A 22,894-nucleotide genomic window follows, 5' to 3' on the forward strand; every position below is an offset into this window, starting at 1 on the left:
TTACATCATATCTATAGCATAAGTCCATCAAAGTAGCATGCTTAGCACAATGCTTGATATATACATATACATATATATATAATATATAAAGTACTCAATGAATTTACATATTTTTATAAATTCTCTTTTGTTTCCTGAAAATGGGGCTATTATGTTTCTCAAAGGTTGATGATCAAATGAAATTAAATGAGATAGTGTTCAATAAATAGCAGCTGCTATTACTATTACCATGGTTATTATAACCATAAGTGAATACTCTAATGAATCCATGAGCTGTCTGAATGAGGTATTCATGGACAGGCTGTCTGTTGCAAACCTGACTTCTTACATACCACTTGCAAACCCCACATCCCTCAAAGACTCTAGGCAAGGTAAGCTGACTTACATGACAATGAACGTTTGAGTACCTACTATGTGTCTGGCACTTGGTTAGGGGTTGTAGAAACAGAAAAAAAATTATACTGTACCTGCTCTTAAAGAGCTCAGTCTATACAGGAGAAATAGATAGTAAATAATTACCTTTTGGTGAGAGAAATAATAACAGAGCTACAGACAAATGCTATGGAAATAAGGTTATGATACCATCTAATAAGAATGACCGGCAACAACTCCAGGGCTTCAAGAAAACAAGGTCTCTTGGGAAGCATCATGGTAGTGAATACCATAGAGGGGTCCTTTTGCTGCTAACACACCTTCTTTTTGCCTGGCTACTGCTTCCTTTTCCAGCCTCAGTCTAGACATCAAATCTTCTGGCAAGCCATCCCTCAACCCCTAAGACTGGGTTGGGTGTCCCCCATGTGCTCCTATCTGTACTTGCCCCATCAGAATACTAAGTACATTAATGGAAGTGACTTCACTTTCCAGTCTTTCCAAATAGATTGGGAGACTCTTGAGAGCCTAGACTGTGCCCATCATCATACTCCCAAAGCTTAACACGGCACCTGCAACACAGTGTTTATTGACGATAAATAAATAAAGTAACCTTGGGCGAGTATCTTAAGTCTTCTCTACTTCCATTTCCATTTATTTTATTCATTTATTTTAAAAAAATTTTTTGGCCGCAGTATGCGGGATCTTAGTTCCCCGACCAGGGATCGAACCTGTGCCTCGTGCAGTGGAAGCTCAGACTCTTAACCACTGGACCACCAGGGAAGTCCCATTTCCACTTATTTTAAAGAAGGAGCAATCTGCTCTGAAGGGTATATGGAGGATAAAAGAGGCCATGTTCTGGTTTACGCTAACATTGGAGTCCAGGGCCAACTGACCTACAATCTCGATGAGATACGCCAGGATCACCCCATCCCGGAGATCCTGTCGCAGGTCCTGCACAGGCTTCACTGTTGGCCTCTTCTTCAGCTGTGCATTCACCCAGGCCACATATGCCTGCAGCTGTTGCTGGAAAATGAAAGGTGGAAATAAGGGAATAGTTGCATATTACTCTTATCCTCTACCCTGCACCCTCTAAGGCAGCATTTGAGATTGGGCAATCTATATCCAGAGGGAGGAGGAGGTTTTAAGGAAAGAAAGAAAGATGGTCAGACATGGAGTATGTTCTAAAATTCTCTAGTTTTATGCTAGTCTCCAGGGATAAGCTAACCTCTGACTTGGGTGGCAGTGTGGACACAGGTACGCAGATGAGTGTTTCAGTGACTATGACTCCTGCTTTCCTTGAGTTTTGCTCTGTTAACCAGGGATAAAGGCTGGGCCAGAACCACAGCCAGTTTTCAAGTGTAACCACTGCTGCCAGCAACCCATTATGCTTCTCAGGAACAATCACTCATGTCCTGTATGCACAATGAACTGTGACACTCCTAAGAATTGATCTTGGGGAACCAGGAATCAACAGAAACCAAGCTCAGAAATGCCTCTCCCATAGCTGATTTCTTTACAATGAGACTTAACTGAACCCAATCCAAGGTTTATTCTCCTGAGCCTATAATCCTGGGATTGCTACGGAGCTAGTTTTAATCCATGCTTTATATTGTCAAAGAGGATCTAGTTACCTGAAACCTGCACAAAGAAAGAAAAAGAAAGGCTATGACGAGCAGTGTTCCTGAAGACTGGGGCTGCAGATGGAGGGAGGTTTCATTTTTCAGACAAAGCTATGGCCCAGTACCATCAGAAACCTGTCAGACTCAGGTTGGACACATAACTCATCCCAACACTTAGACAACCTTACATATTCCATTTTAAACACAGCTTGCATTCATGTGTTTATTCTGATTATCTGGTCTGAAGATGGGCACTAAATATCAAAATAGCACATGAACAATGTCAGTACAGGCAGCAGTTCTGTCTGATTTCTGTAGAAGCCCAAGACCCTAAACCTAAAAATTAAGTTCAAAGGCTAACAGTATTAAACTATAATTTGGTTAAAGTACAGTTGATTTCTAAGCCCCAAGTACTTCCTTAATGAAATGATGTTGGAAATTACTCACTGGCTGCTTCCTGGGCTTAAATGAAATCTTCACTATTTTCTTTCTCTATGTCGATTTGTGGGAATAAATAAAGTCCTTTGGAAGGTAGTGCTAAGGCAATAATCTATCAGCTACGGACAAACTATAGGAAGTGCAATGATCAGCAGGAGGTGGGGGGAGGAATCTGATATTTACTGAGTACCTACCATGAACTAAACACTATTTTTGATGTTTTATATATGTTTTTTAAAATAAATTTACTTATTTACTTATTTTATTTTTGGCTTCGTTGAGCCTTCGTTGCTGCACGTGGGCTTTCTCTAGTTGTGGTGGGCACGGGCTTCTCATTGCGGTGGCTTCTGCTGTTGCAGAGCACGGGCTCTAGGCACTTGGGCTTCAGTAGTTGCAGCACGTGGGCTCAGAAGTCGTGGCTCGCAGGCTCTAGAGCACAGGCTCAGTAGTTGTGGCACACGGGCTTAGCTGCTCCGCGGCATGTGGGATCTTCCCAGACCAGGGCTTGAACCCGTGTCCCCTGCATTGGCAAGTGGATTCTTAACCACTGCTCCACCAGGGAAGCCCCTATATATGTTTTAATGAGTTAATAATGTACCTGGAACACAGCCTGCCACACAGTTGATGCTTACTAAATGGTCATTATTATTTTCATTATCATTATCTAATTCAGTTCTCACAAAAGCACTGAAGGGTCGGTATCATCTCCATTCTATGGATGAGGTTCACAGAAATTATGCAACTTCTCTAATGTCCCCATAGCTAGGACCTGGCAGACCTGGTAAGGAAACCCAGTAAAGATGGTCCAAGCATTTACCAAGGGCCTCTTGCTATTCAACTCACTCTGCAGAATAGAGGCGGCTGCACCTTCTGCCTTAACATGGGCCAGACTCCTGTCCAGGTCTGCTCCCACTGTACAGCCAAAACACTGTGTGAGGCAGGCCAGGCAAAGGGCACTTCCATAGCAAACCACTATGCTCCAGGCCAGAAAGGCATTATGGGTAACAGCTGGGTCAGATTACCAGGCTTATGTACAACTCTCTGTATCAAATCTCACCCCCAACCCACCCTCCACACATTCCTGCTTAAAATCCTTCACTGGCTTCTCATTACCCTCAAGATAAAACCCAATCTCCTTAGCTGCATTTAAGTCTGTCATGTGCTGGCCCTTACCTCTTCTCCAGCTTCACTCACTCCCTTCCCCCACTTTTGCCCCCCATGTTTCAGTTCAGCCAAACCATGTGCAGTGCCCCAAATGCGCCATGTTTTCCAGCCACGCTACCTCCCCCTGCTTGCCATCTCCTCTTAAATCTCAGCTCAAGCATCACCTTTTCCAGGAAGCCTTCCCTGACCCTCCCACACACCTCAGACTCCGATCTCCTTGAGGATGTCCTGTGTCAAGCAATCCATTCAACAAGTTGAGTGCAGGCACTGTTCTGCTATGGGGCTACAAAGAGCGTTATGCCTTCAAGAAGTTTGCAGGAAAAATACGAGAAGAGAGGGAGAGGAAGAGAAGTTTGCAGGCTGGTAGAGACAAGCACTATGACAGGGGTGTACAAGGTGCTAAGAGAGTATTAGCCCAACCTGAAGCCCATGCTCGGTGGTGGAGGGGTTCCTGAAGGAGGAGAGGAGGCAGAGGGGACAGTGAGCTCAAAAGGAGCTCAGGTCTGAACTACGCTCTATGCAGGAAGTTGTAAGAGTTCAAGATTGTTGGACTCAGAGTAACAGGTGCTCAACAAATATCTGTTTGAATCAGTGAATCATTTGTCACATTTCATCAGGCCAAGACTTAAAATGATTGTAAAAGTTAATTATGCAAGGGCAGACAAGAACAAGTATTTTTCATCATCAGGCCAAGACGATTTTACTTAAGTAACCATAGCCTTCTTTTGGTCAATGAATAAAAGTAAGTTGTCTCTGATGCAAAACTACTTTGAGGCTCCAAACAGTAATGTTCATGCACATTAATCACAGCTCTGGTCTTCCAGTAAAGAGGATTCTACAGCATAATAACTGTCACCACTTTTCTGAACACCTACGCTGCGTCAAGAGCTATGCTAGGTCCTTAAACACATTTTCTCTAATGCTAATCTGCCAGCGATATTTTACTGTACCTATTTTGCCAACTGGAAACTGAGGCTCAAAAAAGGTGAAATAAATTGTTCAAGGCCACCCAGACTGTAAACCATATGAAATTCACCCTGACTCCCAAGCCAGTGCTCCTTCCACTCTACACTCGACTACACTGCCAGCTAAATTAACGCATCCCGGAGGTTCAAATGACCTCACCAAAACTCTTAGAATGGAAGTCACTTCTTCCACCACATCCAATGTTTGAGTCTCTTGTGTAATAATCTACAGTAAGTAGTTGTCTACTAATAAAAGTGTGCTCCCTGGACCAGCAGCATCAGTATCACCCAGGAGCCTGTTAGAAATGCACTCCCATAAAACATTGTAAATCAACTATACTTCAAAACAACTATACTTCAAACAGAATAGAATAAAATAAAATAAGGGCTTCCCTGGTGGCACAGTGGTTAAGAATCCGCCTGCCAATTCAGGGGACACGGGTTTGAGCCCTGGTCCAGAAAGATCCCACGTGCCATGGAGCAACTAAACCAGTGAGCCACAACTACTGAGCCCACATGCCACAACTACTGAAGCCCACGCGCCCAGAGTCCGTGCTTCTCAGCAAGAGAAGCCACCACAATGAGGAGCCCGTGCACTGCAATGAAAAGGAGCCCCCACTCACTGCAACTAGAGAAAGCCCACGCGCAGCAACGAAGTCCCAATACAGCCAAAAATAAATTAAAAATAAAAATAAATAAAAATAAAATAAAATGGAGGGCTTCCCTGGTGGCACAGTGGTTAAGAATCCGCCTGCCAATGCAGGAGACATGGGTTCGAGCCCTTGTCCGGGAAGATCCCACATGCCGCGGAGCAACTAAGCCTGTGCACCACAACTACTGAGCCCACATGCCACAGCTACTGAAGCCTGCGTGCCTAGAGCCCGTGCTCTGCAACAAGAAAAGCCACGACAATGAGAAACCCGCGCACCGCAACGAAGAGTAGCCCCCGCTCGCCACAACTAGAGAAAGACTGCGCACAGCAACAAAGAGCCAACACGGCCAATAAATTAATAAATTAATTAATTTTAAAAAAAGAATAGCAGGACCCTTGAATTGGGTCCCCAATTTCTAATAAATAAATAAATAAATAAAATGGAAATGCAGACTCTCAAACAGTGCCCCAGCCCTAATGAATTAGAACCTGGTTTTGTTTTTTGTGTTTTTTTGAACCTGTATTTTGAAAAGAGTCCCCTCATCTTGTATTTTCTCTGTCCCAGCTCTGTAATCAGCTATTTCTCAAAAGAAAACAATTCTGGCTCCTTTTATTGGAGAACAGTTTTTCGAATCCAAACTTTGGGCATGAGGTGTACTCATTCTACTTGGGTAACATTCTGGGCCCTCTCGGTAGCAGAGTAGGAAATATGTGTATGTATACACACATACACACATATCTGTATCTACTTATCTTGACAGACTGATGGAGAGACATACCATGAATTATCCTGATCCCGCCTCCAGCCCAACACCACAGGGTTCACCTCTCTTTTCCCTTTTCCTTATATGTAACTCCTTTCTCCCACAGTGAGAAAACTGACTCTATTCACAATATATTTACCAACATTTCCGCAGTCCTAGGAAACACATCAAATAGTTTGACTTGCTAATCCATACCTTGTGAAAAACAAATTTACTAACCAGAACATAATATTTGTATATAGTTCTTTTTGTCTTTGGCCTTACAGTGTACACTCAAAATACTGATTCCAAAGTGACTTAGGTTAGTTCTTTTCTTTCCACCACCTTCAGTGTGGTTATGTTACTAACTGCAATAATGGTTAGGTACATTTATTACAATTTACAGTCCATTTTGGGTTCTCCTCACGTCTTGGTGGATTTTAATTATTTATTTTTGGGGTAGGAGAAAGATTACCATGATTCTAAAAGTCAGAGCTATATAAAAACATATATTCAGAAGTATCACTCCTCCATCATTCTTTCTACTCCATTCCCTTTTCTCCATTCTTTCCACCCCATTCCTATCCTCCCCTGTAGGTAACCAATCAGATTCGTCCTATGTTATCTGGGGAAAAAAAAGAGATGTATATTTTCTTATTTCCCTTTCCTTCTTATGTGAAAAACAGCATAGCATTGATATTCTTTTATCATCTGCACTTTTCACTTCAATTAATATTCACTTAATATATTCTGGAAATCACCCCATAATGGTCTAGAGATCTTCCTTATTTTACAGCTACATAGAACTCCATTATGTGGCTATACCATAATTTATTCAACCACTCTTCTACATATGGGCATTCAGGTTTTTTCCAATATTTTGCAATTAGAAACGCTGCAGCAATGAGTAACCTTATGCGTGCGTATTTTCATGTTGATGGAGGTCTACCTTCAGGGTAGATTCAAAGAAGATTGCTAGGTAAAAAGGCACATTAAGTAGATAGCTTTATCATATATTGCCAAAATCCCTGCCAAAAGCATTGTATCCATTTGCATTCCCAACAGCAATGCAAGAGAGTGCATTTTCCCACAGCCTTGCCAACAGAACATGTTGTCATACTTTTAAATTTTTGCCAGTGTGACAGATAGGTGAGAAATTGTATCTCAGTGCTGTTTTAATCTTCATTTCTTTAGTTATGAGTTTGAACCTCCTTTGGTAGGTTTAAGAATTCATTTTATATTCTTATCTTTTATATCTTTTTTATATCTACATCAATTGTCTGTTCACATCTCTTTCCCATTTTTCTATCAAAGTGTTTGGTCCTTTGTGCCTCCATTTTTAAGGGTTCTTTATATATTAGGAATGTTACCCTTTTGTCTTTGACATATGTTGCAGAGATTTCCCAGTTTGTCAGTCATCTTTTGACTTGGTTTATGGTAGTTTTTTGGCCATGAAAAGGTTTTCATTTTTATATAATCAAATTTACTGATATTTTATTTTATTGCCTCTGAATTTTGAGTCATGGTCAGAAAGCCTTTCCCTACACTTGAGGTGAAAGAATTCACCTCTGCTTTTTTCTAGTTCTCATATGGTTTCAAAATTGTTTACATTTAGATCCCTGATCCATTTGGAATTTATTCGTGTATGATATGAGATATAGATACAATTTATCTTTTTTCAAATGGCTACCCAGTTGTTCCAGCACCATTTACTAAAAAGACACTCTTTACCCCAGGGATTTGAGATGCCACCTTTATCATATACTAAATTTACAGAGTTTAGGTTTATTTCTGGACTTTGTATTCTATATCACTTGTATATTTGTTTATTCATGCACCAGTACCAAAATGTTTTATTTGTAGAGGCTTTATAGTATATTTTAATATCTGGTACTAGTCCCTCCCCCTTGAAATTTTTCTCTTTTTAATGTTTTCTTGTCTATTCTCGCAAATTTATTTCCCCATACGAACTTCCATAAAGCCTGTCAGAATTTTTATTGGGATTATATTACATTTATAAATTGACATAGCCAGAACTGTTACCTTTATGATGTTGAATCACCTATTCAGGAATAGGGGGTGTCTTTCCATTTGTTCAAATGTGTCTTTCAGGAGTGTCTTAAAGTTTTCCTCTTGTAGGTTTTATACATTTCCTGTTAAGTTCACTTCTCAGTATTCAATTCTTCTTTATTGTGATTATAAATGTGGTTTTCTCTACCATTACATTCTGTAATTGGTTACTCTTTGTGTATGTGAAAGCTGTAGGTTAATTTTATATCCTGTTACCTTATCTTCTATTGTTTGTTTTATCAGTAATTCTCAATGCTTTCCAGGATTACTGTCATATCATCTACAAAAAGAAATAGTTTTACTTCTTTACTAAGCCTTGTGCCTCTAATCAATTTCTAAATACCCCTGGTACAATGTTGACCAGTAGTGGAGATAGTGGGCATCCTTACCTGTTTCTGGACTTAGAGAAAATACTTGTAGTGTTTCCCAATTTAGAAAGTGACTGGTTTTTAGGAATAAGGTATGTGTGTGTATATATATTTATTTATTTATTTATTTATTTTATCATGTTAAGAAAGAATCCATCAAGTATTCTTTTCTTTTTATTTTTTCGACTTCTTTGGGGTTTTGTTTGTTTGTTTATTTATTTATTTTTGGCTGCGTTGGGTCTTTGCTGCTGCACGTGGGCTTTCTCTAGTTGCTGCAAGCAGGGGCTCCTCTTCACTGTGGTGCACAAGCTTCTCATTGTGGTGCACAAGCTTCTCATTGCGGTGTACGAGCTTCTAGCTTCTTGTTGCGGAGCACAGGCTCTAGGTGCATGGGCTTCAGTTGTTGTGGCATGTGGGCTCAGTAGTTGTGGCATGTGGGCTCAGTAGCTATGGCTTGCAGGCTCTAGAGCACAGGCCCCGTAGTTGTGGTGCAAGGGCTCTAGAGCACATGCTCAGTAGTTGTGGCGCACGGGCTTAGCTGCTTCGCAGCACGTGGGATCTTCCCAGACCAGGGCTGGAACTCAGGTGCCCTGCATTGGCAGGCGGATTCTTAACCACTGCGCCACCAGGGAAGTCCCTACTTTTTTGTTTTATTTTTATCACACACTATAAAATACAGGGCATGCTACACAATACACTGCATAACCTTCTAGCAGGGGTAGACAAGCGTAACTGAGTTATTTTTCATCCATCAGGAAAATGCTTCCTTAATCAATGTTCTCCAAACCCTTTAACACATAGTAACGATTAACTCCAGAGATGCGCCTATGTCTTTCCATCAAGTTCCACTGATACGAATAATGGGCAACCATTTTTTCCTTGCCCCTGTTAGTGAACCTGTGGATGCGCGCAGTGGCCTTTCGCAGTTTGAACAAGCACATGGTAATGATGGCGATCCCAGAGTGAATCTCGAACCACATCTCGATGCCGTTACCAAGCAAGTCTTATTTTCTTGAGTGGTTTTATAAGGAACGGGTGTTAAATTTTGATGAAAGTTTTGTCAGCATTTATGGAGATAATTCTATGATTATTGTTCCTGAGATCTAGTATATGTGGATTTCCTAATAATGAACCTACCTTGCATTCCTGGAGTTAATCCTATTTGATCATAATAATTACATTTTTAGTGTGGTTTTGAATTTTGTTCGCTAATAAAATATTTACTAGTGCTATATTAGTACTATATTTGTTGTACTTTTTCATGGGTATTCACAAGTAATATTAGTCTGTAGTTTTCTTTTTTGCACTACCATGTAGGTATATTCATAAAATGAAGCAGGAAGTTTCTCCTTATTTTCAATCCTCTGACATCATCTGTAGAGCACTGGGACTGTCTGACGAGTGGAGGTTTGGTAGAATTCCCCTGTGAAATAATCTCTGCCTGGTACATTTTTTGAGGAATAGGAATAGTTCCTTATTAAGGTTCTCTATTTCATCTACAGAAATTGGTCTGTTTAAATATTCCATTTCTATCAATTTTAGTAATCAGAATTTCCCTCAGAAATTATCAATTTCACCAAAGTTTTAAAATTTATTTGTACAGACCTGCAAAGACTGTTACAGTTTTTTCTGTTTCAAGGATTACTTCTCCACTCTCATTTCTTATTTTGTATATTTGTGCTTTCTCCTTTTTTCTTCCTCATTATGTTTATTTTCATCATCTTATTTTGTCTATTTTTACAAATGGTTTCAAGAATTATTGCTATTCTGGACTAAATCCCTCTAAAACCGTAATATCTAGAACCAAACCCAATACTCTGGCTATAAAATCAGACAAGACGTTTCACATTCTTTTCTCCTTCTCTTCCCCTTCTTCCTCCTCCTCTTCTTCTCCTTCTTTTTTTGTTACCACCTCACATAGTTGACTCAGTGCTATCAACCAAACCTCTAAAAATTTTTAACACATTCTGCTGTGAAGCCAGTCTCCTCTATTTCCATTCTTGTATAACTGGTCTTCTTGACGCACATTTATCTTTAACAAATTTCAACTGGTTAGATCCCATCTCACAAGATCCTTCCAGACCCTGTCATTTCATGTATTCATTTATTCAAATCAACCAACATTGCCAGGCATTGTGCCAGGCCCACTGATTACAGGCATATAAATAACTCTAATACAAAATGATTACTGCAACAATGGAGAAGTGTTAAAAAATGCTATCTATGCACAGAAGGAGCAACAGGATGGAAGGATGAGGCTATTAGGGAAAGATCAAGAGGAAAGAAGACATTTGTCTGGTTCTTTAAGGATATTTGCCAATTGGAGAAGAGTAGAAGGGTATCCTAGTGAGCAGTAATAAAAAAAAAAAAAAAGAAAGAAAGAAAAGAAAAAGAAAGGAAGAGCCTGAAGGCATATGGTATCTTGGAGGAACAGCCAGTTAACATATCAGTGTGTGGGCAGAGGTGTAAGTGGCAGGCAATGATTTTGGAGAAATAGGTCAGCACAAAACCTACCAGAACTTAGACTTAAAGCCTAAAGAGCTTCAAAAGGAAAGCATGGAGTTTTGGAACAGGAGAGTGAAACGGTGAGACATGTATCTTAGAAAGGTCACTCTGGACACAGCAGAACATGGGACAGAAAGAGCAGCATCCAGGCAATAATTCAAGTGAGAGAAGATGAAGGCCTAAACTGAAGCAGTACAGTCAGAAAAGGACAAATTACAGAATTAAGTCAGCGATGACTGACAGGAGGTAGGCAGTGACGAAAAGAGAGAGTCCAAAACGTCATACGTGTGTGTGTGTATATATGTGTGTGCATATAGATTTATACAGTTGACCCTTGAACAACATGGGTTTGAACAGTGTGCATCCAATTATAAACAGACTACTTTCTTTTTTTTAACCTTTTTATTAATTTATTTTTTTATTGCAGTATAATTGATTTACAATTTTTTTTTTTTTTTTGGCTGTGCTGTGCAGCTTGTGGGATCCCAGTTCCCCAACCAGGGATCGAAGTTGGGTCCTCAGCAGCGAAAGCACAGAGTCTCAACCACTGGACTGCCAGGGAATTCCCTACACAGATTCTTTTCAAGAGTAAATACGACAGTACTATAATGTCTGTGGTTAGTTAATGCAGATGTGGAGGGACTGTGGGCCTCCAAAGGGCTACCTATAAGTTATATGCAGTTTTCCCACTATGCGGAGGGTTGGCGCCCCTAACCCCCGTGTTGTTCAAGAGTCAAATATGTAAATATTTATCCCCCCCTTCACGTTGATTAGAGATGTGGAACTACTATTACCATATTACAGGTGTGGAAACCACGGTTCAGAGCAACAAGCCCAGGGTCACAGGGCTGGTAAGCGGCAGAACAAGGATCTCAACCCAGTGCTGACTCCAAATCCTGCGATCTACAACACCCACAAAAGTAAGGTGAACCATAAGAAGTTATTTTGGCAGGAAAGGGAGTGAAGAGAGAGGGCACTGAGGGAAAGAAGAGAATGAAAATGCACTGAGTGCCCATCCGTGTCAGCCACTGAATGAAGCTCTTTGTATGCATTATCTCCTTTAATCATCATATCCAGTCATTAAAATCGATATTATTAGTCCCATTTTTCATATGGGAAACATTGCTCAAGATCATAGTGCTGATAAGTGGTGAAAATGGAATTTGAACCCACCCCATCTTACTCTAAAGAATGTATTATTTCTACTACAGCAAAGAAAGCATACAATGAGAGAAAAGGAAGGAATGCTCAGGTCAGAGGCTGGGGTATATCAACATCAAAGGGACAAGTGAAGTGAGCAGCAAAAAAAATTCTTTTAGGGAGTCCCCTGGTGGCCTAGTGGTTATGATTCTGGGCTTTCACTGTAGGGGATCGGGTTCGATCCCTGGCTGGGGAACTGAGATCCTGCAAGCCTCGCAGCGTGGCCAAAAAAAAAAAAATTATTTTAGAACATGCAATCAGAGAGACAGGCGAAGAATCAAGAGAAAGTGTTATGTGGGAATCCAGGACCAGAGAATGTTAGGACGGGTGGTCAAGAAGGTCAAATGCTATAGAAAAGTCAGGCTGAGGACTGGAAAACCCATTTCATTTACATTTAAGAGGCTTTGGTGACCTTTTTGAGAACTGATAGCATGCACGGTGGGGTGAAAAGTCAGATGGCAGTGAACTGAGAAGACCTCAGGAAGGAGGAAAACAGAAATGGTGAGAAGAGGAGAGAGGGTATTTGCTGGAGAGGAAGGTGGGAAGGAATGAGGGTTTTTTAGGATGAGAGGACATTTGCAGGCTGAGATGAGGGGTTAGTGAAGCAGAAACAGATACAAGGGGAGGAGCATGAATGAGGAGGGAAGAGGGCCACTTCCTCTGATGATGATGAGAGGCAGGAATAGGTACCTCTGTGGGGAGACGGGGAGGTGGGGAAGACGGCAGCTGAAGGAGCTCAAATCCAATTGCCCCTCTATCCATTATAAAGTAGGCACGTCTACCTGTTGAGAGTGAAAGGGATAGGGAGAGTGATGGAGGCTTCAAGAAAGGGACCCTGTGGGAAGCTGGAAAGAGCTAAAGATTTCCTGGCAGCACCAAGGACTCAGCTGGGGCTGGAAATCATAATTTTGTAATTGAATCAACCCGCAAGGTTCTGTGTTTCCTCTAGAAGTGCTCAGCAGGCCTGGGCCCTGAGTGGAGGAAACCAGAAATAGGCTAATGTAGGACCAGAACTGGTCAGAGGAGAGGCAGAGATCGCGAAGGCAAAGGAAGTGAGGATGGTGATGAGAGTGTATTTGAAGGGATTGATCGTGGAATCTGCACCTGGGAGAAGACACTAAATGAAAGCTGATAAACTGAGAAGATGGAGAAGAGTAAGGAGAAGAGAACTTGATGCGATTGAAAATAAGTTTCATGGGAATGGAGGAGTGTGGAAATTGGGGCTTTGAGCACCAAGTGGAGTTTCAGAGTTCAGATTTCAGGGGTAGGGCAATTCTGTGGAATAAGATGCAGGATGTGGCCTCAGTACGTGCCCTTAGTGAAGTGGCACAGAGGGGGACAATCATTGCAGTGGGGATGGTCAAGGAATTACAAGGCAGGACTGTCTTCATCATGGATCCTGAAGTCATTCCAGAAGAGTGGTAGATGGTTAAATCCTGAGGATATTTACTACTCTGCCCAGAGTCATGTGATTTTTAAAACTGATAAGCATGTCTTCAGTGCAATCATTGATAAAAAATTTTAGTTGGGGCTTCCCTGGTGGCGCAGTGGTTGGGAGTCCGCCTGCCAATGCAGGGGACACGGGTTCGTGTCCCAGTCCGGGAAGATCCCACATGCCGCAGAGCGGCTGGGCCCGTGAGCCATGGCCACTGAGCCTGCGTGTCCGGAGCCTGTGCTCCGCAACGGGAGAGGCCACAACAGTGAGAGGCCCGCATACCGCAAAAAAAAAAAAAAAAAAAAATTTTAGTTGAAGAAAGGCCTTTGTCATGTCACTACTATGTCTGCATGTTGATCTGTTAAGTGGCATCTAACAAAGAGATCAGAGATTCACGCGTGAGTGGGACTATTCTTGTCCACAGGTTAAGGGTCACATTGACTTCAGGTCTCGGCCTCTCGCTTTAAATCTAACTTGGGAGCCAACCACTAAACCAAGCCTCAGTTTGTCTCCTCTTTGACTTGAAGATTCCTGTACTTCTCACCTAGGGGGCAGGCAAGACCTAGTTCTTGCTATAAATGCCTGCTGCTGGCTCTGAAAAAAATTGATTTGAAGGACAAAGTAGACACTTATGAGGACCAACCACACCACCCACTTTCCTTCCCCACAAAGATGTTTATCTTAAAATAGGCCTGTGGTGCAAGCCCAGGCCCTGAGTAGCTCTGCTGCTAGGTTTTACAACTGACTACACCTGCTCCTGCAGCAGATGAAATAACATGTGCTTTTTGTAAGAGGCTGTTACCCTCTGGGGTGTTGGACTAGTAGTTTTATTCTTATTTTCCTCCTCCTCCTTTTCGATTCATAATCTTTTTTCAAATTATAACTTCTATGAACTCCAGATATGTAGAATGGGGAAAAGCAGAGCTTCTCTGTTAGGGCTGGGGTGGGAATCCACAGGTCAGTTCACTTACTTTCTTTTTCTCTGACTCCACCCACCCCCCACCCAGACCCCCAGACATCTGAAATAACTCCTTAGGGCTTCTTTCAGCAGCCGGGGGAAAAAAGCACTGCATTTTGTTTCCTTCTAGCACTGTCATTTTGTAAGTCTATTATTCAGTGAAGACAAGATGCAACAGGTTCCAAAATATGAAAGTATCTTGGTTATTAAGAAATATATCTTGAAAATGCCCCCCAGTTCTTGATGTGTTTCCAACAGCAGCTGGAGAAGCACAGTAGGACCACAGTCAGGTTCAAATCAGGCCCCTGGGGGTGTTGTAGCTCACAGCTCTTGGGGTAGCTGCCCAGCTCACAATAATTCCCTTCTCTAGAAACATGCCCCCTCTGCAAAAACAGTGGTGGGCCCCAGGACCAGCTGGTATCATGTAACCCCATCTACTGGCCACAGGTGACTGGTCTAGCTGAGTTGATTGGTCAAATCCAGCCAATCCCTGGAATTTTTTGATCTGGCATTTAGGAATCGAATCAGTTTTCTCTCTCTGTCTCTGACAAAGTTGTAAGATATAAAAGTTGGATGTTGCCATAAGCCATGTTGCCCACCTGAGAGAAAAGTCATTTGTAGTGAGAAGGAAGCTACCCACAGAAAGAACCAGAGATAAGAGACAGAGAGCAGAGGAAGAGATCCTGCCAGTGTTTTGAGATCTTGATTTTCATTGTTTCTGGGACACAGCCCAATCCTTGCACTTTCCATGGTTTAGTTTTTCAGCCTTTTCCTTGGATTCCATGAGTCAGTAAATTCCACTTTCTATCTCTGCCATTTCAAGATGGGTTCTTGGCACTTTACAACCAAACTAATAAAGGAAACAAGACAATCCAACAGACGATGTCAGTGGCAGCACAGAAGTAATCTCAGTCCAGGATTAACATCTCTCATTTGTTCTGGGGAAGCTAGAAGGATGCCTGTGCAATCCAGAAGTTAAGAAAGACAGAGTTTTTATGACAATCTGAGTCAGGCCTCAGGGGGAGGAAAAGTAGACATAGCAATAGTCAAAACTGTGTGAGCAGGATTTTGCGTTGATGAGACTGGACCGCTAAAGCTGTGAGAGCCGTGGTAATACCAGGGAGTGGCTGGAGGTATCTCCATCAGCTTCCTCCAGGTCACTCCAAAACCGAACAAGAATATGAGATAAAACTCTTCCAGAACAGACAATTCTGTCCACATTCTTCCTTTGTGCAAGGAAGCTTTCTTGTCACCAAATGTAACTTTCTTTCTGTTTTTCTTTGGGACCTGAACTTCCTTCCAAACAAGTCTGTAAACCCAGCCTCTGCTCTCTATCTACTCTAAGCCTCTAGGTCAAAGAGAATTCCTGCAGGGTACTTATGTCATTAGAGTTGCAAAAGCACTGACTGGGCTTCACCAGGGAAGTCTGTGATACCTAGTGTTCCCAGTGGAGAAACATCCAAGGAGTTGGCTTTATGGCTCCCTGCTGGCCAGCAAGAAAGACAAACATGAAAATCAGGGCTGGAGAGAGAGCTCAGGAGGAGGCCTGAATGGCTCAGGAAGGAAATCAGTTCTACAGTGAAACCAGATACCTGTTTAGAACGCTGAGACCCTCCTCCAGCTGCAGAAGATGAGATGGGGGTGGAGACATTGCTGAGAAACTGAGAGGAAGGCAGGAGGTTTGGAAACCTGGAGTTATTACTGGCCTAAATTCTCCCAGTAAAAGAATGCAATATTGTATTTCTTTTCTATTAACTCTTTCAGGCCTTTACTGAACCAGGAAAAGCTATTCATTGAACCTGATGGGTAATCACTTAAAAATAAAGTTAGTAAGTAAAAATATCATTAAATGTCTTCTTCCCTGTATGGGCAGAGCTCTTTGTATTCCTGTTCAGCCCAGTGGTCAAAGAATAATGATATGATGAAATCTGAAAACATACCATCTCCTAACCTTATTTTAACATTTCCATTAACTGTGAGTTCAACAAACACTCTGTTTCTTCATGAGTACATGTTACAAGGTAAGTCCTCAAAAAATGCCTGTGAATGAATGAATGAAGTATCACTGTATGGTCTACGAGTGTCCCTTATAGAAACAGAGCATGGAGCCCACCGTTAGGGCCTTTCGGATTGGTTCCCTACCCCCTTACCATACCTCACCACTGAAGGTTATGTCCATGACCACTCGAAGGGGGCCTGGTTTAGAGATAACAAATTAGGAAATACACTCAGGAAAACGTTAGTTGGAATCTTTGGTTCGCACAGCCTAGACAACAAGGCCAGTCAAGGCGGCTGAAGCACTTCCAATGCTCCCCAGCCTCTCTGAACTGCCTGGGGGAGTGGCACCTGGCAAACCGCACCCTATCACTGATCCACATGCCTGGCCAGGCCATCACTCACCGCAAGGAACATAAAACTGCCTGACAGCTTGCTGCCAGGGAGCATCTGTTGAGCTGGCATTGACTTCTGTGGGAACAAAGCCAAGGAGCCTGGGTGAGGAGAGCAGAAATCAGCCAGGAGAGAAAAAAGAAGGCTAGGGGGTGTGGTGCTCTGCTACACTGAAGATTTAACAGGCCTTTACTTTCTATAGTAAATCACAGAGGAATGCATTGTGGAAATGACTGAGAGCCTCCGACTGGCCCATGCTGCAAATCCTCCTCCATGGAAGGCATGGGGCACTTAGGAGAGACGTGCCCTGCAGCTGCTCCACCTGCCAATCCCCTTCCTCACTCATTCTGTGTCCCCCTTATGGGCATGACACCACAGAAAGGCCCTTCCTGTATTTCTCAGGGCCTGCAGATGACGCTGAGGCAGATGACTCTCAATGTGGGATTTAAATTTCTATTTTTCTAGTTGGAGGGAAAATTGTAGGGAAAGTCTTCCAAGTCATCTGTTGGAATGGTTAAGGCTCAGAGAACTGATTTCCTGTCAACCAACATTTTAATAAACCATTCCCACAACTTCCAGTCCCTCAGGCCATTACACTGCAGCCGGGCACAAGCTGGCTCTGCCTGACAAGCAAGATTTCTGTATAGTCAGAATTTTCCCAAGTTTCCACTCTGAACACTTGCTCTATTTTCACTGGCCTGTGAGCGCCACTTGGGCACAGATTCTATGTTATTTGCCTTCTATTTCCAGAGCTTGGCACAGTGCCTGGTAAGCACAGTAATTCAGTGACTGTCTATCGATTGAGTGTTTGCATGCATGTTTACCAAATGAGCAGGAAAAAAAAGTCTGGCTTCAGTGATCAGGTAGGTTGGTAAATATTTGGTGCTTTTCATGATATAATTAGCTGGAAGATCTCTCTTTCATCTCCCCAAAACACTATCTCTTTTATGACACTTAGCACATTAAGCACCCTTTATGGTTTTTTCAGTACAATTATAAATCTCTCTCCCTATAAATTCATTGGCAGCAGGGACCAGGTGTTTTTCAATTATTTTATCTATCCCCTCACCCAGTAATGAACTAAATAACTAAGTGAATGAATGCTTACTGGGCAAACCATATTGTAGTCTCAGGTTTGTCAAAACCTTTCAACACAAGCACCAAAGTCTTTTTTAAAAGAAAGTTCAGCCCCCAGAAAAAACACTGGCACGTGAATCAAAGACAACATTCATATAACATCAATACCAAGAGGCAGAGAAAACAAATAAATAGCTTTGAGGCAGAGGCAGAATGGGGAAATTCTGACCGATAGAAAGCCTGGCCAGGCCCAGAACATAGGAGACAGGGGACGACAGCCAGGGTGAGCTACAGCATGAGGCAGTAGCCAAAACTTGTGGATAATTCACAATGCAGATCTGCTGTATCAATAAAAGCAACTGCACTGACAGCACTGACATGGATCAATCCTGTGAGTAATTTGTTAGGTGTGTGGAGGCCAGGAAGGTGGAGAAGACAGGTGGTAGAAGAAAGAAAGGAAGGTGGTAGAAGAAAATTCTGATGTGCATAGTCATCCATGAGTGGCAAGTGGACTGAGAACAGAGGCCAACAGTGGGTAGAGGGAAGCCTTGATCCAGAGGGCAGAGTTTCACTGCTGCAGGGTTCGCCTATAATTAACCAATTAGGGCCATAGCTTCATTTCCTGTGGCAGTTTTCTCTGCCATAGAGAATGAGGTCACAGCCCTAACCACATAGACCTATAAAGCATCTGGGTGATAAAGAACAGCTTCAGATATGCCTGGCTCATTCCCAGGGGATGACTGGGTACGTAAGTGGTATTCTTTGCCCCAGTAGGAAGAGTTTCTCAGAGAAATTGAAGTGTATTCTGACATTAGCTTTTAAGTGCCTCTTTACACCCTTATCACATGACTCTAACAGAAGAGACTGAACATTACTGGATCTATTAAGCAACCCTAGAGGCTGGAATAGGTCAAACAGGGCCCCACTGACTCTGAAATGACCAACTGTACCATTATTCAGTAGCACTATGTGTGATCCCATATGAGAAAAGCATTATTTAATATAATTTATTATGTATATGAAAGAATTATTTAAACTGTAAGGAATCATTGAGATTAAACATATTACTGTTATTTAGACAGTGTCAATTTCTCAGAGAAAGCGAAAGTACCTATTGGCTATCAGAGTTCAAATCTACTAAGAAAAGGGAGTGGACTGTACATTAGCCTGTGGAGGGCATGGAGGGAAGTTTACAAGATGGGTAGAAAAATCCAATGTCAGAGAGGGAAGAGAGGCATTACTGCATTATTCTAAAGATGAATTAATTATAAAGTTGTCTGTTGTTTTTATGAAGACTCTATTACCACCACAAAAAGAAAACTCTCCCACTCTCCTTTTCCCTTATATTTTATAAGAATTGGGTGTCCGGAGACAGTTATGGAAGCACCAAAGCGTGAGAAAGAAAAAGACAGTCTAGCCTCTTGGTTTACCTGGCTCTTCAGCTGAAAGGTTTGGAGGTGAAATGAGCAGAAGGCAAAGACTAGGACTCACTCTGTGCGGGTTTCCTCTTCCTAATAAGATAGTGGAACCTGGTCCCTGGGGACTGACTGACAAAAATGGGAGACTATAAGATGGCCTAAGGAGCTTCTATGAGGCTCAAGACCAGGGGAGGCCCAAAGGCAGAGAGTGAAAAAAGAATACTGGAAGCACTCAAAAAGGTGGCTTCCTGGCTCGTCTGTGTTTCAACTCTCAGACTGTAGCTCTTTGTTAACAATCCCCTTCCACGTGTTGAAAGGGGAATGACGCAAAGATGAGGACCCGCGCAGTGCAGATGGGACACAAGCTCTACCCTTCAGTGAAGGCTGTGACACCCCTCAGCCAAAGGAAAATTCTGTCTCAGTTGGTTAGGTTGGGACAGCATGTGTGCAGTTTTCCTCTCTGTGTCAGGAAAAAGGCTGGGGCACAGGGGCCAGGAATGGGGAAGGATCTGAGGCAGGTCAGGCTGCAGAGCTTCTTAACTAAAAACAGGAATTAAGGAAAGAGTCTGTAGTGCAGATGTAGAAAGAAAATCTTATACACAAATTCATGAGAATGGTTACCTCCAGGGAAAAGGCCAGGATGGCAGGGTGGCCAAGGCACTCGGTCTTGCCTGCAATGTTCATATTTAAGAAGAGAATGTATTCATATGTTAACTGCTTAACAAAAAAACACACTTTAAAAAAACTTAAACTTAAGAAAGAGCGACATAAAGGGAAGAGAGGGAGAGGGAGAAAGGAAGAAAGACACAACTAACAGTCCAGCTCTCCTCGTAGGGGTCTCCCTGGATGCTGGGATAAGGCAACCCAAGGGGTGGGGTGCAGAAGCAGTGGAAGACATATGGAGCAAATTGCAAGGGGCAAAGGTCCTAAACCAGGATGTCCGGAGTCACAAGAGAAGAAAATGGAATAAATAACAAAATTCTGAGAGAAAACATTGAAGAGAAAAAGACTCCCCGCCAGCCCTAGCCCATACTGCCTGTCAGATTGAGGCCCCAGTTTCCCACTCTCACACAGAAAGGAACAAACACTGCTCCCCTGAATTGGGCCCAGAAACCTCTCTCTCCTCCTAGGTCCTGTCTGCCAATCACACCCGGGGTTGTTGGAGAAATGTACTGCCCTAGATTTAGAAAGAGATGTGAACATGAAGCGGGCACTTCCTGTGGACCACCTACTCACCCTGCCCCCTCTCAAACTTTCTACCAATGCAATGACACCCCACCCTCCCTTGGCTCACCCACTTAGCTCCTGAAACAGAATGAGCACCTCTGCCATATATTCACAGGCTTCCTGGGGATTTCCTTAAGGCAAAGCCTGGGGAGACAGGAGACCACTTCCTTTGTAAGGAGATGACCTCTGAATTTGTGGTCCTGTCTTCTGGGCTCAGGCAAGCTACCAGGGAAGGTCATCGCCCAGCTCAGCTGGAAGTCGGCCCTTTTGATTTCACCAGGCTCGTCTGTACCGTACCCACCACCTTAGCTTCCTTAGGGCTCTGTGGGGGGTTTGTTCTGGGGTCCCGGTGAGGATGGGGGCAGAAGAGGACCCCTCCCAGAGACTAGGCGGGAGGCGCTAGGGCAGGGGAGCTGGGGTGCGGGAGGAGCGGACAGTTACCTCATTGAAGCCCTCCTGCAGGACGTCCAGTAAGTTCCCCCGGGTTAGGCAGGCTAGCATTGTTCCTGCCGGGCCCCCGGGGCGGGGTCTCCGGGCCCGGCGGCCACCGCCTCCTTCTCCCTGTGCACACAAAGACTCTCGGCTCAGCTCATTGGGATGTCTCCGGAGTCCCGCATGCCACTTACTGGAAACCTAGACCCGGGCCAAACTAGCGGCTTCCACTGGGCATGCTCGCACCCTGGCTCCGCAGGAGGGGCCCGGGCGCTGTCGCGGTTCCTATAGAAACTGCTGGGCGCGCACCCAGCGGAGGGGCGCTGGCTGGGGGCCCCCTGCCCGGCGTGCGTCAAGGAGAGCCCCGCGGCGCGCACACACACGCACACTCTCACACACCGGGCCGGGGGATGGGCGTGTGTGCGTACGCTGCACGCACACACACACACACACACACACACACACAACCAGGCTGGCCTGCCGGCGTGTGTATGTGCATGTCCTGTGCGCGCGCGCGCGCGCGCACACACACACACACACACACACACATACACGCACACATACAGACACACACAAGTTCTGATGACTTAAGGCCTCAAGTGCCCCACCACAAGGTGGGTAGGAAGGGGAGTGAATCATAAGATTATTTTTTCCCCCAGACTAGCTGAAAATAGCAACCTTTTTCCACATGGGGCCTGGACAGTGAAGTTAGGCTAAAGAAGGGGAAACAGAAAGGAAAGACACAAAAAGAGGATAGAGAGAGCTTTAGTTATTGATGGTATTAGGGTACATTTAATAAAATAGTACTAAACCAATCACAGGATCACAACAGAAACATCAAGGGTGAACCAAGGATGAACAAGGTTTTACCAAAAAACCTGTCTTTCTTTTTCAAATGACTGCTAAAATGTAAAACCCATATTTTAAATGAGTTTTAAATTAATTAAATGGGTTTTAATGAAAATGGGTTTAACTGCAAAATGTCCTGGTACTTTTGAAAGGGTTAGGTAAAAGCTTCCTCAAGTGACACAGAGAGCTATTCCCCTGTTTTTAGTTATTCCAGTCACAGTCATATTTATTTTTAAAAATACTAATCATCTTTTCTCTCAGTGCACACCCTTGTCTCTATAGGAAAACTGGAAGCTGAAAGAACACCCGTATTATGTTACACCTCGTGATCCCAGATGGGCAGAAGGGTTTACACAGTGTTAAGGCGTGCAGAAGGTCAGGCCTCGCCCAAGGACACAGCTGGACAGTGACAGAGGCTATTTGAGGAGCTAGGACTCTACACTGGTGATTTTGCAAAAGGCCCAGATTCCCTCCCCAAATCCCATTAGTACCTTAGGACGAAAAGTCAGTCATGGCTCTTGTTCAACCTAACTGACCTCCTCCTCAGGTCACTAGAAAAGAAGAAAATCCTTATCCAAAGCAGCTGGAACTAACCACATCTGCCTGAATGTCTAAAGCTGCTAAGCACAAAGAGAAAAGACACCCCTCCCTCTGACCACTGCAAAGAGGAAGCAGAAGTCAGCCGAGGTGTTAACTGGCTGCTGCTGGTTGAATGCTGTGGGTTCAATTCTGGCTAAGGCTGGGGAAAAGCCATGACACCTACTCAGACTGAACCCGAACAGCCCACAAGTCAGAAGACCACTGTCCTTCATCCTCTAGATGGGGAATTTGGTTGCCAAGAACTCCCCTCGCGGCCACCACAGTTCATGGTGTAACACCCTCAGTTGAGTCACTAACCCACGTTAATGCAACAAGGCCCCTTTTAAAGAGAATTGTGAAACTCCCAAGAGTATAAAGTTGTATGCAACACATCTACATACTTAGTGATGCAAGTCCAGAACACCCAGTTGGTGG

General features: G+C 43.4%; 1 protein-coding gene and 1 pseudogene across 2 annotated transcripts in view; both read right to left on the reverse strand.

The window, feature by feature from the left end:
• Positions 1 to 21,479, reverse strand: part of DIXDC1 (DIX domain containing 1) — a 64,395-nt gene extending 42,916 nt beyond the window's left edge. Inside the window, exons 1-2 of one of the 2 annotated variants that reach the window (XM_027082325.1) lie at positions 21,041 to 21,479; positions 1,266 to 1,395 (exon numbers count right to left, since the gene is read on the reverse strand). In XM_027082325.1, the coding sequence (XP_026938126.1) occupies positions 1,266 to 1,395; positions 21,041 to 21,100 (190 nt within the window). In that variant the 5' untranslated portion in view covers positions 21,101 to 21,479. The remainder of the gene's footprint in view (positions 1 to 1,265; positions 1,396 to 21,040) is intronic. The other variant, XM_027082324.1, reaches the window with a different exon arrangement.
• On the reverse strand, positions 9,031 to 9,406 carry LOC113607167 (NADH dehydrogenase [ubiquinone] 1 alpha subcomplex subunit 1 pseudogene; annotated as a pseudogene).
• Positions 21,480 to 22,894: the final 1,415 nt, after the last annotated feature.

The sequence above is a fragment of the Aethalodelphis obliquidens genome, unplaced genomic scaffold, assembly GCF_003676395.1.
Source record: "Aethalodelphis obliquidens isolate GAN/ISIS:26980383/991018 unplaced genomic scaffold, ASM367639v1 scaffold46, whole genome shotgun sequence".
Classification (NCBI taxonomy): domain Eukaryota; kingdom Metazoa; phylum Chordata; class Mammalia; order Artiodactyla; family Delphinidae; genus Aethalodelphis; species Aethalodelphis obliquidens.